Source organism: Aotus nancymaae, unplaced genomic scaffold (assembly GCF_030222135.1).
Source record: "Aotus nancymaae isolate 86718 unplaced genomic scaffold, 86718_ANA_hifiasm-v0.15.2.pri h1tg000046l, whole genome shotgun sequence".
NCBI lineage: Eukaryota > Metazoa > Chordata > Mammalia > Primates > Aotidae > Aotus > Aotus nancymaae.
The window spans coordinates 19,975,197-19,994,010 of NW_026988460.1; the positions used below are offsets into that span (position 1 = coordinate 19,975,197).

The 18,814-nt window shown below is 46.6% G+C and overlaps 1 protein-coding gene across 4 annotated transcripts in view; it reads right to left on the reverse strand.

The window, feature by feature from the left end:
- SRGAP3 (SLIT-ROBO Rho GTPase activating protein 3) overlaps positions 1-18,814 on the reverse strand; it is a 255,614-nt gene that overhangs the window by 86,387 nt on the left and 150,413 nt on the right. For all 4 annotated transcript variants that reach the window (XM_012471183.2, XM_012471176.2, XM_021675291.2 and 1 more), the window contains exon 4: positions 6,393-6,455. In XM_012471183.2, the coding sequence (XP_012326606.2) occupies positions 6,393-6,455 (63 nt within the window). The remainder of the gene's footprint in view (positions 1-6,392; positions 6,456-18,814) is intronic.

Below are 18,814 nucleotides of genomic sequence, written 5' to 3' on the forward strand. Positions count from 1 at the left end.
TGGGATATGCCCAAACACATGTGCTGATTGATGATAAAAGATCTCTGGAAGGAGACATGGCTAAACTGGACACTACTAACCTAGTAACCAAGGTTATACAGGGATGGAGGAATTCAGGAGGCATGCTTCTTCCTGTGTACCTTCTTTTATTTTTAATTAGTTTATTAATTTATTTTATTTTTATTTATATATTTATTTATTTTTTTTTTGAGACGGAGTTTCGCTCCTGTTACCCAGGCTGGAGTGCAATGGCGCGATCTCAGCTCACCACAACCTCCGCCTCCTGGGTTCAGGCAATTCTCCTGCCTCAGCCCCCTGAGTAGCTGGGATTACAGGCACGCGTCACCACGCCCAGCTAATTTTTTTTATTTTTAGTAGAGATGGGGTTTCACCATGTTGACCAGGATGGTCTCTATCTCTTGACCTCGTGATCCACCCGCCTCGGGCTCCCAAAGTGCTGGGATTACAGGCGCGAGCCACCACACCCAGCCCAATTATTTATATTTTTAACCAAGTGTTTATATCTTCTATTTCTAAATTTAAATATTAAACAATCTTTTTTAAAAGGAAAGTCATCCAGCTCATGTATGGAACCAGCATCACAGAGAGCAGGCCTGGAGGATGGAAAATGAAGGAGGAGGTAGTTGCACGTTTTCCAGCTAAACATTCTTAGGGCTCTGGCTGACCCAGTGGCAACAGGGAATAGAGAAGAAAGATTCTGAACTATACAGGAAAAATATTCATGTCTCATTCTTTCATAAAAGACACAATGACTCAGCACTCAGGTTTGCCAGGCACTGGGCTACACTCTATGCCAATCACTCTCCCCAGGATCATCCAGACAGATGAGCTGGCAGCAGCCCCATGTTCCAGGGAGGGACTAGGTTGGGAGGGTCTGTGTGGCAGGGACTTCAACTCAGGCCCAGCTGACTCTAAAACCTATGCTCTCTCAGCCTGCAGGGACACTTTCCACTAATTAACACTGGGAGAATTGAAAAAGGGAGGGGAGGTCAACTTAAAGAAAAATACTAAGTAAATGACAGATGGCCCAATGATAGGGTGAAGCTGTGGGTCTGTGCCTGAATGCCATCCTAGAAAGACACTCAGTAAGCCCAGGGTGGAGCTGGGACCAGAACCCAGGCTTTCAGTCTCAGCTCCCTCCACCACCTCCATCTCTGAGGACAGTCATGAGGAGGGAGACACCTTTGCCAAAATTTGCCTGTTGTCCCAGAGTTGATGTCATATCCCTGAGCCCGCATACAATCAATCAAGGCTTGAACAAGTAAAAGGTAGAGTGATTCTATGGCTCCAGTTAGGGTCTACCTGTTACCAGCTGCTGCTGGGCATGAATGGACACTCCTCAGGCCCTCCCCATATGGCAAAGAGCAAAGTCACTGGGCCTCTCCTGCAGACCTGGGCTTGGAAGGCCCGCCCACAGCTTGGAGCAGAGCTGCTGAACACAGAGGAAGAGATAGGTGGGGAGATGTTGGACGTTCACTGGTTACTGACACACATGCATTTCATAATCTAGGGGTATATTGAAACTCAACACATTTTTAGCCAAACAGTGAAACACAGTTGGGTTTATAGCATGTTAGTTGTTCTGTTTTGATTCGCCTCTTCTAGAAGGATTGCCATACTGGTCCACATTCTGCACCTCTACCCTTTTTTTCTCCCAGGCCAATACATGAACAGGGACTGTATTGTGTTGGGCTGATGGGAGTTCAGGGAAAAAGAAGTGGAGTGGGATATATGTGTGTGCATGCTTGCATATATGTGTATATACATGCATGCGTTAATGTGCATACATGCTAGTGTGTGGTGCGTGTCAAATTGCATTTGCATGTAAGCATGTGTGTGTGTGACTCTATTTGTGTGTGCACGTGCACAAGCACCCATGCTAGCATGCTTTAGAGGGGAGGGCACCTCAAGGTGATAAGGACTGGGCAGAGGGAAGGCTTATTGAGTGAGTGAGTGAATGAATGAATGAATAAATGAACAAAATACCCAGCCTTGCAGTCTCCTCTGCATCCTTCCTAGCCCCACATAGAGAGAAGCCTTTTCTCTATAGTAGGTGATGGGTGGCCTTTAGAATTTATCTTCACCATCATTACACTTTATAGGACCCTCTGAACAGACCACCACCACCTCCCTTACAGAACTTAAAGAAGAAAAAAAGTAGGGCTTACAGGAAAATCCTTTCTCTGCATTATTTGCTCCTCAGTGACTGTGGAAATGACCCTGGGACTGAGGGAGGAGGGGGACTACGTAGGCTTGTATAACCAGCCATGGTAACTAGAAAGTTCTCAAAAGAAATCCCTAGCAATGAAGCATGAATTTGGGGCACACAGTGCCATTAGCAGCTGGGTGGCCGGAGTGAACTGTTTGCAAAGAGGACGGTGATCATTACTGGCATGGCTGTGAGCATGGTCCTTCGCATTGTGACTCTGCAGGTGGAGGGGAGCTTGCTTTTCTAGCCCATAACTCTGGACTTGGCTGTGTAATTTGCTTTGGCCAAGGGGATATTAGCAAATATGACACAAGTAGAAGCTTGAAAAGTGCTTGCACATTGGGGTTTGCTCACTTTGGGCTCTTTTTCTTTTTTTAATTGACCAAAAGACTGCAGCCATGTGAGTGGCCCCAGTTGAACCCTCTGCCTGAATTGCTGACCCACAGAATCATGAGCACAGAAAATGGTGGTTATTCTAAGTCACTGAGTTTCGAGATAGTTTGTTATGCAGCAACTGGTAACTGATACAAAGGCTTTAAGTAAGTCACTTACTTCTCTGTGCCACCATTTCTTTATTTGTAAAAATGTAAGAATGTTAACTACATATTATATATAAAGTACCTAATACAGAGTGAGATGTATCATAAACACTCACCAAATGGCTACAGATGTTAGGATCATCCCTGTTTTGGCAACAAAAAGAAGGAGGGCCAATGAGGTTAATTGACTTGGGCCAAGTTGGTAAGTGGGGTACAGCAGGAATTCAAATCCAGATCTGTCATGATCAGTGTGCACTGCTGTGATCCTACATTGCCTTCCCTGCTGAGAACTCCCTCCCTCTTCCTCTCATTCCCTCTGCTTCTTTAATTCCTGCCCATCCAAAAGCACCAAGCTCAAAGCTCACCCTGGAACATGGTAGCCCACTTTTCTGAATTTTCTTCCTTCTTGTCCTCCCTCCCTCCTTCCTCCTCTCAATCCATCTCTCACACACGTGCATCTCCTTCAGTTAATACGCATCCATCTCCTCCTGTGTGTGTGGACGGCTGGCCAGGTGCTCTGGGAATACTGTGGGGAACAAGGTCCAGCCCCACAGAGCTCTCGGACAAGCTACACAGCCAAGCCCAGAGGCACCTCCCCTGCGAGCCCACATGTCCAGCACATACTAGGCTCTGTCTTGTGTTGTATCAACATTTTATACACTGCTCCTATCTCTCTGCCCAGATACCAAACTCCTTAGGAGTAAGACCATTTTCTTTCATGTATTCATCCCTCCCTCCTCTCTCCTTTGCTTCACCGAGCACCCTGGAAGCACCAAGGATGTACAAGACTCTGACAGAGACAAACTCTGAAATGTTCATGACCCCCTACTGTGCCTCCTGCAGCTCTGGGCCCACAGCATGTGGCCCCAAATGCTTGAATTTAACTGAGTTTCTGAATAACTACTGAAGACTCAGTGTGCAGTCAACAAATGTTCCTCACGGGGGGTGTGCTGGCACCATGAGGATCTCACTTTTCCACGTGCAGCCAAAGGAGAGAGCTTGGGGGCCCTTCCTTCTCCACCAGCTCCTGATGCCCCTCACCAGGCTGCTGTAGAAATAGCAAGGCATGGCTCATCCTGCTGGGGCCCCAGCCAGCCTGCCTGGCCTGTGTCTCTGATGCCAGCGGCATTTCCATCCAGCCATCCTGCCCTGCAGCCAGCACAGGGAGATGTGCATGGAGTACCTGCTGCATTCAGGCCACTGCGCTGGGCACTGGGACCTTGAAGGACACAGAGAGATGTCACTATCCTCCTGACCTCTGACCACCACCTGGCCTTGTCCAGTATACAAACTGGCAAGATGAGCAGCCCCCTTGTCACAGATGAAACTGACAGTGAAGGGACGTGCCCAAGGCCACACAGCTGGGTTCAAATGGACTCCTTGCGCCTTTCATGCAGTGTTTCTCAGCCAAGACCTGACTCTCAGGGAGTTTACACTCCAACAGGGAGATGGGATATAGACAATAAAGATACGAGAGATTTTGGTAAATCTGCCATAGGAACTTGAAGCTCAGAGGTGACAACATTCTGAAGGTGGTAGGGTTTGGTCTAAGTTTCAAAAATGAGCATGACACAAACAGGTAGGTATGGACAGTGGGGACTGCAGGGGAAAAGCAGCAGAGGAAGAAGGTATTTGGTGTAAATAGAGGGCACCAAGAAGAGGAGTCTGGCTGGAGGTCACAGCAAAAGTTAGAGACCTAGGTGGGGATGCCTGGGGGAACCCATGACATGGGGCTAAGCTGTTTTGACATTATGGAGGAAAGTGACCCATTCAAAGTGGAGCCTGAGGAACTTAAAAAGGACCTAGACCGGGGAACACCTGGTCTGGCCAAACCCACTGCAGAATTCTGAACAGGACAATCCCATTCGGTTGCCAGGCTTGCATCATTTATCACCACCCTTCCCCCACATGAGTATGTACAACAGCCTATTTCACACCCATCAAGGATGAGCAAATGATGGTGATGAGGATGACAGTGACACTCAGAACTTCTGATACAGAATGCTCTTTTTTTCTCTTTGTTCTAAGCATGCATTGCATATAGGATCTCCTTTAATTCTCACAAGGATGTGCACTAAGCAGGTACTAGTATTTCTACTTAACGCCTGGATTCAAACCCAGATCTCTGGCTTCAGAATCTGTGCTTTAACCCAGTAGGCTGTTCTGCCCCCCAGTGACCAGCTGATGGAAAGCAATATGTATTCTCAAGTAGCAATTCTTCCTTTACCCTAAGAATGTCCCAACTAAAAACTATCCACAGCTCAAGTTTTGCTCCTTTTTTTTTTTTTTTTTTGAGATGGAGTTTCGCTCTCGTTACCCAGGCTGGAGTGCAATGGTGCAATCTCGGCTCACCGCCACCTCCGCCTCCTGGGTTCAGGCAATTCTCCTGCCTCAGCCTCCTGAGTAGCTGGGATTGCAGGCACGTGCCACCATGTCCAGCTAATTTTTTGTATTTTTAGTAGAGACGGGGTTTCACCATGTTGACCAGGATGGTCTCGATCTCTTGACCTCGTGATCCACCCACCTCGGTCTCCCAAAGTGCTGGGATTACAGGTGTGAGCCACTGCGCCCGGCCCAGTTTTGCTCCTTAATTTGGAATAACAGAATTAAAAGTTTCAACTTTTATTTAAGAACTCTCACCCCATTTTACTGATTGGGAGACTGAGGCCCAGGGAAAAAAAAATTCCTTGTCTAGAGTTCTGTAGCTTGCTGGGATCTGAGGCAGGCTTTCTGACCTGAGGTCCAGGCCCTCCTGCAAAGGCTCTCAGTGCCTCTGAGGAATTTACCACCTGCTGGCCACACAGGATATAAACACAGAAAGATAACAAAACTGAACAGAAGGGGCTTCTCACAGCCTGCTGTTCTTCCCCCTCATACCAGGGATAATTTTAGCAACAGACTCTCCCCAACATACAGACACACCTTTCATGAAAAGCCATATAGGGCACATATCTATTTAAAACATAACCATTCTCCACTGTTCTGATTGGGGGAGGGGGCAGGGGCCTGGGGTCTACCTGCTGGGTTTACCCACCCCTCTCCCACACCTCTCCATGGGGCTCCCCACACTCCTCCCCAAAGCACAATCTGAAAGTCCCTGCATCATCGCCGCATGTGTTGGTGCCCCTATTCACTCACCTTCTTGGATTCCAAAACTCATCTCAAGCACAGTTAGATGTTGACTCCAAGCAGGTAATGAAGTCAGCTCTGGGCCACACTGTGATGTTCTGAAATTATGCCTTGCAGATGGCAAGGCAGGCTCACCCCATCACCTCACGTGGTCTTTGGAACCGTGCTCCATTTTGCAGATGCGGAAACTGAGACCCAGACAAACTGCCCACCTGCTTATGGTCCCGCAGTCATAAGGAAGGGCCTCCACTCAAGCCTGTGGTGCCTGACTTCAAAACCCTAGAAATGCCCAGGCCCTGCCCCAAATGTACAGAATTAGAAGCTGGGGCTATGAGTTATTACATCCTGACATGATGACCTACTGTCACTCAGCATAATATGCAGCAAAAAATGGCTTGGGGTCATTCCAGACCTCTGTTTCTCCTCCCTTCAGCTCTGGTGATGAAGACAGGAAACCCAATCCCAAAACAGCAGCGAGCCTGGGCAGAACTTACTGTGTAGAGCTCATTGGTCACCTTCAGGAGCTCCTCATGCATCTGCAGGCCAATCTCCTTGCTCTGGAATATGGAAGAACAAATGTCAGAAAAGGAGAAGTTTGCTGGCTACATTTACCAATCTCTTTTCAACACAGAAAGGTCAGGAATGTTTTGGGTGGGGTCGGAAGGGGTACAGAAATCAGCATAAACCTCATTGATCTACATGCAAATTCCTCAACGTATGTCCATGAAACCAACCCACAGAGAGAGGTTCCTTGTGGATGGGATTCCCTGGTTATATGAGTTGGGGAACCCTCCACATCACTTCCCTACCACAGTGACTCACAGTGACAGTAGCATATTGAAGATGTAGGGAAGCCCCACAGAATTTTTCTTTAATTCTATGTGTCCTAAGCTGGTATGACCAGGGTCTGAGTTCCTTGCACAATCCTCATTAATGGCTAGAGAGTGGGGTTCCATAGAACACAGTTTGAGAAACAATGATCCAGCATCCGAGTTTCTCTTGAGATTAATGATAATTCTCAAGTCCTCCAGGAAACATACCAGGTCCTCCAGAACATGAGTCCCCAACCTCCAGGCCACAGATCAGTTTGTGGCCCATTAAGAGCCAGGCCACACAGCAGGAGGTGAGTGGAGGGTGAGTGGGCATTACCACCTGAGCTCTGCCTCCTGTCAGATCAATGGCGTCATTAGATTCTCATAGGTGCTTGAACCGTACTGTGAATTGTACATGTGAGGGATCTAGGCTGCCTGCTCCTTATGAGAATCTAATGCTGGATGATCTGTCACTATCTCCCATCACCCCCAGATAAAACCATCTAGTTGCAGGAAAACAAGCTCAGGGCTCACAGTGAGTCTACATTACAGTGAGTTGCATAATTATTTCATTATATATTATAATGCAAAAATATAGAAATAAAATACACAATAAATGTAATGTATTTCAATCATCCCCAAACCATCACCCCACCCTGGTCCATGGAAAAATGGTCTTCCAGAAAACTGGTCCCTGGTGTCAAAAAGGTTGGGAACCACTGCTCCAGTAGATGTTTCCTGAAGGCTTGTCTTCCTTGAATAAGAATCATCAGCTGGCACCCACTTGGACATAGCCTTCCTAGCTTTCAAGGACTGGTTACAACTGATGCCCTAACCTTAGTTGACTCCAAATTTCAGCTCAGGCCTCCCCTGTGCTGGTCCCCTGGTCTACCTAATCTTGTCTTACCACTGCCTGGATCCTGACACAGTGGCAGGTCCACACTGTCAAGGTATCTGTTCCAATGAGGGACAGGAGCAGTACAGGTTGGCAGAAAGCCCTCTAGGGCACAAGGCAAGAGATCTAGCTTCTCATTTCCACTGTTTTACCAACTGGCTGTGTGGCCTTGGAGAATCACTTCCCCTTTTGAGCCTTAGCTACCCCACCTATCAAATAAAAAGCATAAACTAAAACAACACTTCCCAAAGCATGGTCTGGAGATCATTGCAAGGTGCTATGCTAAAAAAGGGGGACAGGGGCTTCTAAGACTACATGCATTTGGGAAAAAGCTAGTTGAACAAAGATAGACAAGTTTTCTTACTGCAGGAATTCTCAGTGCCTTTTATATCCTTCCTTGCATGGAGACTTTCTAAGAAGGAGGTGTAGTGTGTAGTTTTGTTGATCATAGTCCTGTTTCCATGAAGTGGCTTTCAAGATATTTAAGGACACAATTCAGAAAACAGTGAGAAAATTATCTTTAGGTTCCATGCAGCTTGAAGAGTCTAGAATTATTTAATTTATGATTGTGATTATGATTTTGAAAAATATTCTCTGCTATAATCTGAAAGTTTGTGTCCTCCCTAAAATTCATATTATGAAATCCTAACCCCCAACATGGTGGTATCAGGAGGTGACATCTTTGGGAGGAGATTAGGTCATAAGGGTGGAGTCCTCATGAATGGGATTAGTGCCTGATACGATTTGAACCTCTGTCCCTGCCAAATCTCATGTTGAAATGTAATTCCCAGCATTGGAGCGGAGCCTGGTGGGAGACGTTGGATCATGGGGGTGGATCCCTCATGAATGGCTTAGTGCCATCCCCTTAGTGTGTGAAGTGTGTGGCACCTGCACCTCCCAGTTTCTCTCTGTTGCTCCCACTCCTGCCATGTGAAATGCCTGTTCCACCTTCACCTTCTATCATGACTGGAAGCTTCCTGAGACCTCACCAGGAGCCTGCGCTATGCTTCCTGTATAGCCTGCAGAACTATGAGCCAATTAAACTTCTTTTCTTTACAAATTACCCAGTCTCAGGTATTCTTTTATAGCAATGTAAGAACAGACTAATACAGTGCCCTTATAAAAGGGACCCAAGAGAGCTACCTTGCCCCTTCCACCAAGTGGAGACACAGCAAGAGGGTGCCCTCTATAAACCAGGAAGCAGTTCTCAACAGACATCACATCTGTCAGTGCCTTGCTCTTAGACTTCCCAGCCTCCAGAACTGTGAGAAATACATTTCTGTTGTTTATAAGTCACCCAGTTTATTGTATTGTTATAGCTGCCTAAAAGAACCAAGACACTCTCCCTGTTTGCCTAGACCATCATGTTAAGTTTCTGTACTGATGATAGGAGCCATGATCTCAGCTACCTGAGCAGCTGCAGCATCCTGCTCTCCCTTCCAGCTCCCTCAGCCTCATAGCTGGACCAGCTCCTGACAGGCAAAGACCAGCCTTCCTCCCACTCTTGCAGAGATGAGAAACCCCTGAACCTAGCGGTAGTTCATGAAGGCTTAGTATCATAATGATGCCTTCTCAGGCTCCTTCCCCTCACCACCTGCAGCCCTTTTTCTTAGCTTCCAGGCTTGGCTTGCCAAGAATCACTCCTCTGAAGGTGGTCTCTACTTGTGCCAGACCTCTTAACAGACAGCAGAAACCTTGGGGGTAATTCCAGAGACCTGTCTAGATCTCCTTTCAGCTCTGAGAGGTAAAGAAAGGAGACCAGGTCCAAAACTGCAGCAAAGGGTGTGCAGAACCCTCTGTGTACAGCTCACTGGGGAATTTCAGCAGTGTTCTGTGATTTTTATACAGGTACTCTATGAACCAAATTAGCTATCCCCATCTCCTATTCTCCAAGATTCTCTCAAGTGAACAATCAGTGCCTCAGTTTCCCCTGTGACCCCTCCTCCTGCCATTTACCCCATCACTGCTGACTCCAGATTCTCTGACATCCTCCAGTGGCCTCCTCTTGGTCCTCAAACTCCCAAACGTCTCTGACACTCAAGATCTTGTTTCTTATGTGTTTATTTTTATGATCTAACATTTTACATAGGTAATAAAGGCACATGGTTAAAGAAATTCTAACAGCCAGCAGGTAAAATGTAAAGAATAAGTCTCCCAAGGCTCCTCCTAGTCCAGAGGCAATGGCTATGAAAAATTTCTTCTGATACTTTCTAGAAATAATCTATGAATAAACAAGCATATATTTGCATATCATATGTTCTCTCTTAACACAAATGGGAGCATATCATACATTCCTTTGCATCCTGCTTTTTTCACTTAACGATACCTCTGAGAGATTTTTCCATCGTGTAACTCTTACATCCCTTTTTTTGCACAGCTGCTTGGGATTCCATATACCATAGATATCATAATTAACTTAGCCAGTTCCTTAGGGATTGATATTTACATTGCCTCCAGTATCTTATTATCTCAAACATTGATGCAGTGAACATCCTGTGTCCTGTCACTGTGCACGTGGGCAGGGACCCCACCCTAGAGGCAGCTCTGTGGGAAGAGTCTTGTCTTCAGAATTCCCTCCAGCTTTGCCTTCTTGGCCCCACATGCTCCTGACTTCAGCTCCCACTTCTTAGTGACCAGAAGCCATGTTGTCATCTCCCAGGCCTCTCTCCTGGGATCTGTCCTGTCTAGGAGACCTTGAGCCCAAGGTCAAAGACCTATGTCTTTAGCTGCTGCAAAACGGGTGGGATCTAGATGTCCCCTCATCACATCAAACTCAAATTACCCAAAGGTGAACCATTCCCCCATCCCTTCAGTTTTGGCCAATGGGATAGTATCTTCCTGGGTTTGTCAACTGGATATGTAGGAGTTCTATTTGATACTTTTTAAAATTCCTCCTTCTCAATCCAATCTGTAACTGGGTCCTGTCTGCAAACTGCCCAATTATTTCTTCTGAGTAACAGGCAAGCTGGCCTCCCCTACCTCCCAGTATCTATTCTTGCCCTTCCTACTTCCTAAGAGATCCAGGAATTTGCCCAGGAATTCATTCCTCCAGGAGAGTTCTTCAAGGGAAACTAGATGCCATCCCGACTCAAGATGGTAGATTCTGGTATGTGTTATTAGTTCAGGGGTGAGTGTGTGACTTTACTGGATGGAAAAGAAAGACTTCCATGGTCAAAGGGAAAGTTTTAGCTTTTCTACTGAGTGCTAGAAAAAAAAATGCATGTAGCCCATGCATGTAGCCCAGTTGCTACCAGCAGGGATCTTAGAACCAAAAGAGAAAGCACACTTACACTTCTGTAGTTACTGATTAAGTCACTTTCAGCTGGGTTTCTGTTACTTGCAGCCAAAAGCATCCTGAGGGATTTGGTCCCATTTTCCACCACCAGTTCCCATAGCAAGCACATCATCGTTGCAGACCCTGATCACTTTGTTAAGAGGCACCTCTTACCAAAATCCTTAGGTCTTGTCTCTCCGAGCTTACAGTCTGTTCTGCAGGCCTGTGCCAGTGAAATTTCCTGGAAATGGACTTATCCTATTCCTCTAAATCCTCCTCATTGTCTACAGAATCAAGGCCCAGCTCCTAGCTTGACTTTTGAGGCTTTACACAGCTAGCACAGGCCTGTTGGGCAGCAGAGGGGGTGACTATGGGGGCCACAGAGACCTGGTTTGGAAGCAGGGCTTTCAGTCATTCAACCCCTTGGCATCTTAACTTTCCTGACTGTAAAATGAGCACCATTTTATGTCTTCTCTGCACTTGTAAATGATCTCATTTGTTTACTTGTTTATTCATTTATCATTTGTTTCCCCAGCTTCAATGTCAGCCCAATGAGGGTAAAGAGACTTTCTCTATGGCAGTGAATGCTCAGATCTCCCATCTGCTGGGAGTGCTGCAGGCAGACAGCCCTCAGCTGAGAGCACTGTACCGGGATGGCCCCAGAGGACAAAATGACACCAGTATACACCTCCTTCTGAGTGTGGCCCTTACCCAAAGACTGATCATTGTGGGGCATAGAGGTCGGCCTCTTCCTGTCTCACCTCAGACAGCTCTGAAGGGTTATTCCATCTTTAGAACTCCCTGCTTGCACACTGTTGGTGGGAGTATAAATTAGTTCAATCATGTGGTAGACAGTGTGGCAATTCCTCAAAGACCTAATGTGAGAAATACCATTCGACCCAACAATCCTATTACTGGGTATATGCCCAAAGGAATATAAATTGTTCTATTATAAAGACACATGCATGTGTATGTTCATTGCAGCACTATTCACAATAGCAAAGACATGGAATCAACCCAAATACCCACCAATGATAGACTGGAAAAAGAAAATGTGATACATATATACCATGGAATACTATGCAGCCATAAAAAGAATGAGATCATGTCCTTTACAGGGATATGGATGAAGACGGAAGCCATTATCCTTAGCAAACTAACACAGTAACAGAAAACCAAATACCACAAGTTCTTACTTATAAGTGGGAGCTAAATAATAAGAACACATTGACACATAGACGGGAACAACACACACTGGAGCCGACTGGAGGATGGAGGGCGGGAAGAAGGAGAGAATCAGGAAATATAACTAATGGATACTAGGCTAAATACCTGGGTGATTAAAATAATCAGTATAACAAACCCCCATGACACACATTTACCTATGCAACAAACCTGCACATCCTGCACATGCACACCTGAACTGAAAACAAAAGCTTTAAAAAAGCTCCGCACTGGGCTGGCTAGGACCTACAGTAAGGCTGCCTGCATCACAGCTTGACCTCACCCTGCTGCCTCACCTGCCTTTCCAAGTAGCTGATCCCGAGAACACTCCCTCATCATTCTCCTAGAAGCTAAATTCAGATGTCTCAGGGTCTGCATCCTGAAGGACCCAATCTGCAACATCTCACTCCCCTATTCCTGCATTTCTGCATGTAACAGAGCCTGCAACATATTAAATGCTCATTAAATATGTTTGCTTGGCTGGGTACAGTGGCTCATGCCTGTCATCCCAGCACTTTGAGAGGCTGAGGCAGGCAGATCACCTGAACCCAGGATTTGAGACCAGCATGGGCAACATGGTGAAATCCCATATCTACCAAACATGCAAAAAATTAGCCATGTGTGGTGGCAAATACCTGTGGCCCCAGCTACTCAGGAAGCTGAGGTGGGAGGATGGCTCGAGCCTGGTAATTAGGGGTTGCAGTGAGCTGAGACCGTGCCACTGCACTCCAGCCTGGGTGACAGAGTGATATTCTGTCTCAAAAAGCAAAACAAAACAAACACTGGCCAGGTGCCGTGGCTCACACCTGTAATCCTAGCACTTTGGGAGGCTGAGGTGGTGGATCATTTGAGGTCAGGAATTCAAGACCAGCCTGGCCAACATGGTGAAATCCCGTCTCTACTAAAAATACAAAAATTAGCGAGGCACAGTAGTGGTGCATGCCTGTAGTCCCATCTACTCGGGAGGCTGAGGCAGGAGAATCACTTGAGCTTGGGAGACAGAGGTTGTCATGAGCTGAGATCAGGCCACTGCACTCCAGCCTGGGTGAGAGAGTGAGACCCTGTCTCAAAAACAACAACAACAACAACAAAAATATGTGTGTATGTATGTGAGGTGGGTGTATATATATGTACACACATATATACACACATATAGACATATATGTATGTATGTATACACACATAGATATATGTATATGTATATGTCTATATGTGTGTATATATGTATATGTGTATGTGCATATATGTTTGCTGAATGAATCTATGAATGAATGAAGTGACATTTCCTCTAAGACTTAGTTTCCTCATCTGTAAACGTGAGATGATGTCATGGGTCTCATGGAGTCCCTGTGAGCATGAAAAGAGATAACACATATGGCAGCACCTAGCACCATATGGGGCACAGATGAAGTCCCGGGGAAATAGCAGTACAGGGTGAATCAACACCCACAAGATGCCAAGGACAAGGCTAGGAAGTTGCTCAGAAAAGGGAATATAAAATCTAATTTTTTAGTAACTCTTCCCCTAAGAATCTCCCAGTTTCGGAGGGTAGAGTCAAGAACACAATTCTAAGGCAGGAGACGGACAGGGCCATGCGAGAGTAAAGGATGATGTGATGTGAGATAAAGTGACAAAGAGGACTGAAGGGATACTTCCAGGGCCTTCTTAGCTTGCATGAATGACCAGAGACAGCCTTCTAGGTGAGGGACATGGAGTCTGGGGATGGTGGAAAGACTGGTTCATAAAGAGAGAAGTTTGGCAACAGGTAAGCAGGAGATAAACCTGAGACAGAGGTTGGGCCAGATCACAGAGGCGGACAGAGTGCGAGCTTCCTTCGGAGCAGGACTGGGAGCCACTGCGGGTTGCTGAGCAGAAGTTTAAGATGACCAAAGCTGTGCTTCAGGAAGATGAAGACACCAGTGAATGGATGGTGGGTTGAATGAGAGGGGCTGGAGATCAGGTTTTTGTGTCTCCTCCCCAGGACTGTAAGCTGCCAGAGGGAACCTGCCCGGGGCCTCCCTGCTCACCAACCACCCGGCATCAAGTCCTGGGCTGGCCACAGAGTAAGTGCTCAGCAAATACTCAATTGAGCAGAACTCAAAGGCATGCTTTCTTTTTTTTTGGCTGGGGTTGATTGAGAAGGGAAATATTCTCAACTACGGTTCCAGAAACTACTGAATGAGGAACTCAAACCAAAATTTTCACCAGGAACAGGAAGCCCAAACCCTATGATCTCCAGCAGATACCACACACAGCCCTTAGGAACCCTAGGAATAATGTATTAGCTCTCACTGCCCACATTTTCCACATTACTTTCATGCCTGCAGGTGTCGGGGTGGCAGGCTGCTTCCTTCATGCACAGGGAGTGTGTGGATGGTGGAAAATAGTGACATGGGGCCAAGGAGGGTTCAGCCATGGCAGCTGTGGCTCCTCTGGGTTGACGGAGCACAGCCCTCTCTTTGATGCTCAAATAAGCCAGTAAAATGAGGCTGGCCAACCTCAAGGGTCAGCCACCATGAGCACAGGGAACCCCAGCTCTGCCTGGTTCCTTTGCTTCTTTGTCTTCGGTTAAGGCCAGTTCAGCTCCCTTAGGGCCAGGTATTCTCTGTTGTGAGGACTGCCCTGTGCATAGGAGGATGTTTAGGAGCATCCCTGGCCACCACCCATGAGATGCCAGTAGCATTCCCTACCTGTGTGGGGGCCAAAATTACCTCCAGACATTGCCAAATGTTCCCTGGAGGATAAAACTCCCCCTCTCCTGCCCTGATTGAGAAACACTGCCTTAGACCAAGGCTTCCAAGTGGCAGTTTCTTTGGCCTACAGATGTGTTTTATTTGGTCATTCAGTGCTTTCAGAACATCTGGATGCTTTCCCAGAGTTGAAAACTCAGGAAATTTCCTGCAGAAGTACTGATTTTCAGCATCTCTGGTAATGCTAGAAGATCCAGCAATGCCGAGCCCTTGTTTCAAGTATGGTGGCCGCTTCAGTCCGGGCTTGTGCTACTGCTGGTCCAGGTAACCACAGTGCCCAGCTTCTCCCTCCACCCAGCCATGTGCCCCATACAGCCCATGGAGGTATCTGAGTTTATGACCAGACACTAGTGGGGCCTCTCAGGAAAGGGGTGGCCTCTTGTCCTTCTGTGGTCCATGATTCACTAGCTTTGATTCCATTTACACAGGTGTTTATTTTGACTACCCCATATATACCAGCCTAAACTAGGCACTAATGACACAAAGCTGAATGAGACACTGTCCCTGCTCTAGCATTTATGGAGCACTTCCCATTTGTTTTGTTTTAAGACAGGGTCTCACTGTCACCCAGGCTGGAGTGGAGGAGTACAAACATTGCAGCCTTGACCTTCTGGGCTCAAGTAATTCTCCCACCATAGCCTCGCGAGTAGCTGGAACTACAGGCACATGCCACCATACCTGGCTAATATTTTTAGTTTTGTAGAGATGGGGTTTCACCATGTTGCCCAGGATGGTCTTGAACTCCTGGCTGGGCTCAAGTGATTTGCCAGCTTCGGTGTCACAAAATGCTGGGATTACAGGTATAAGCCATGGCGCCTGGCCCCATTTGTTGACTACTATCCAAAATCACTCCCATGTATTATCTAATTTAAATCTTTATAGTAACTATTATAATTATTCCCACTTGACAGATAAAGGAGGGCTGGAGGCTCAGAAAGGCTGAGCAACTTGCCCAAGGTTGCACAGCTAGAAAATGACAGAGCCAAGATTCAGCTTTTTGATTGGTCTGACTCCAAAGTTGGCACTCATAGCAACTTACTATGATCTGCTTCCTTAGGACCTAGTTCAAGATACAGACACACAATGAAAAGAAGTCATCGCAATGCTGTAATGGAGATGAGTCCAGACCACAAGGAAGGTACAAAGGAGGCCATGCCCTCTGGACACCACCTACCTGTCCAATGCACTTTCTCATCACCTGTGCAGAAATCTGCATCTCTGGGCCTTGCCCCAACTTACAGGTAGATCTCATCTTCTTTAGCCTACCTGCTCTGCTAGGAATAAACCAGCCATGATGACCATGTCTTGCTTCTCCCTTCCTCCTTCTGCTAACAGAAGATGAGATGTAGATGGAATAGGCGCCTGTTTGTCTGGTCACATGAGATCATCAGGCAGGGGGCAGGGTCTGACCAGGCTCCAGCTCCTTGCCTCCAGTCATCAGATCAGAGACAAACACGTGTTCCAGGTTAAGCCAATGAAAAATCTTCCCTAGGAGCTTTCTCATAACCACACTCTCAGATCATCTCTCCCCTGGGGTTGCTAAAGGGGTCAGCAGAAGTCTTGCACTGCCTGCAGCACTGTGCCCACCGTGGCAGATAGCCAGAACCTTTCATACCCTAGATCTAGTGGTGCCTAAAGAAGATTCACCTCTGAATTTTATCAGTTTACAGGATCCCATACATTTTCATTTTTGCTTCTTTGAAAGAACACTAATGATGTAATCCATACTTATATCAGTCTGTAGACACCAAAATGACCAGTGAGTGAGATGGCCTTCTGAAAACCCTCCATGAAGCATCGGCTTTCAAAGAGTTCCTGCAAAAGGACTAATTCGAGCACACGCTCCCTAAAGACCAGAACTCTGGCTTCAGAGAGTTTCCCACGATGCTGATTACGAAAACCTGCATACAAAAGGAACTCTATAAATGCCTATGGATGGGCTCATTAGAGAGGAGTAAAGGATGGTCATCTCTGACTCTTATTTCTTTGCAAAAAAAATCAAGCAAACACTAATTCATGTCAACATGGAATCAGCTGACAAAGTTCTTTTTTTTTTTTTTTTTTTGAGATGGAGTTTCGCTCTTGTTACCCAGGCTGGAGTGCAATGGCACGATCTCGGCTCATCGCAACCTCCGCCTCCTGGGTTCAGGCAATTCTCCTGCCTCAGCCTCCTGAGTAGCTGGGATTACAGGCACGCGCCACCATGCCCAGCTAATTTTTTGTATTTTTAGTAGAGACGGGGTTTCACCATGTTGACCGGGATGGTCTCGATCTGTTGACCTCGTGATCCACCTGCCTCGGGCTCCCAAAGTGCTGGGATTACAGGCGTGAGCCACCGCGCCCGGCCCCAAAATTCTTTACATACACAGCTCTGCATTAAATCAGTTATTTTGCCATGAAAGTCTTGCCCTGTATAATTTGATTTTGTTTTCAATGCAGGGATCATCATGCTTTTTAGGGAAAACTCTCAAAAAAACCTCACAGTAGGTCCTATGACTTTTTGAGTTACAGTCGAAAAGCTCTATTTCTTTTGTTGTTGTTTTGAGACAGAGTCTTGCTCTGTCACCCAGGCTGGAGTGCAGTGGTGCAATCTCGGCTCACTGCAACCTCCATTTCTCGGGTTCAAGCGATTCTCCTGCCTCAGCCTCACAAGTAGCTGAGATTACAGGCATGCACCACAACACCCGGCTAATTTTTGTATTTTCAGTAGAGATGGGGTTTCTCCAAGTTGGTCAGGCTGATCTCAAACTCCTGATCTCAGCTGATCCACCCTCCACGGCTTCCCAAAGTGCTGGGATTACAGGCATGAGCCACTGTGACCGTCCTGAAAAGCTGTTTTTAAAGGGCATGTGTCTATCTCCCTCTAACTCAAAGATGGGTTATTTCCAGGGCTAGTATCACCCTCTATGTCTAAAAAATAATACCATCTTAAAAAACGTTGAGTCTGAAGGACAAGACCTCTCAGACACACATGCACACACACATACCCCCTTTTATTTCTCCCAATAAGACCATCCTAAACAATTTTTTTTAGAAAATTGTAATGCAGGAGTAAGACAGGTGGCCTTTGTTAACTCTCATTTATCCCTGTTGGGCCTCTCTTCTCCCGTCTTATCAAACACTACTTCAGCCAGCCCCCCTAGCTCTCTTTTCTCACCTTTGCTTGAGTAGATGGTCTCATGTTGGGTTACTGTTAGGGACATTTCATGATTTTCCTAGTTCCGGGATTCAAAAACAACAATAGGAAACAAACACAACTCAACAACAACAACAATAAAATCCTTTGTCTCCTTCAGTTCTAAATGCCCAGATCCTACCCACTGCTTCTCCACATTTCGACTTGTTTTCTCATCAAATCACAAAACTTGAGACCCACTGATGTTCCCTATTTAAATACATGATGTATGTAAGCACAGGCTATCTCCCAAAGCGACTGGATTGTGTTTTTATTTCCAAAGCAAAGGCTTAAAAGGCATGTCTCAGAGGATCAGACTTCTCCAGCCTGTCCTGGAAGGTCAGCATACCCCTGAATACAGCGGCTCCAACAGCTAACAGCTCACTCCCACTCCTAGCTAGGGCTTGGGTTGCCAATAACCGGGCTGTCGGCTCTCCATCCTGGCGCCAACCCCTGCCTCCAAACATCCTCCTTAGCTGGATTCCTGCCCTCCTTCTATGCCGATCCTTGTTATCCTTCCCCTCTGCCTCCCATTTTCTTCCTTTCCCTGCTCCTGGACTCCTCCCTATTCTCCTTCCCTTCCCACACTAATTTATGCCTCCTGTTGCTGAACTCCAAATGTTGTCATCTACTCATTTTTCAAGAATGTAGATTCGAGTCCTTAGCTCTTCCTACTGTTGCCAGGGCTGGGATGTCGGACTGCAAAGAAGCAGGAAGGCCCTGGAACCACTTGGATGTTCTTGGCAGTGGTGAGGCTCACTCATGCACATGCAGGAGCCCAGGCAG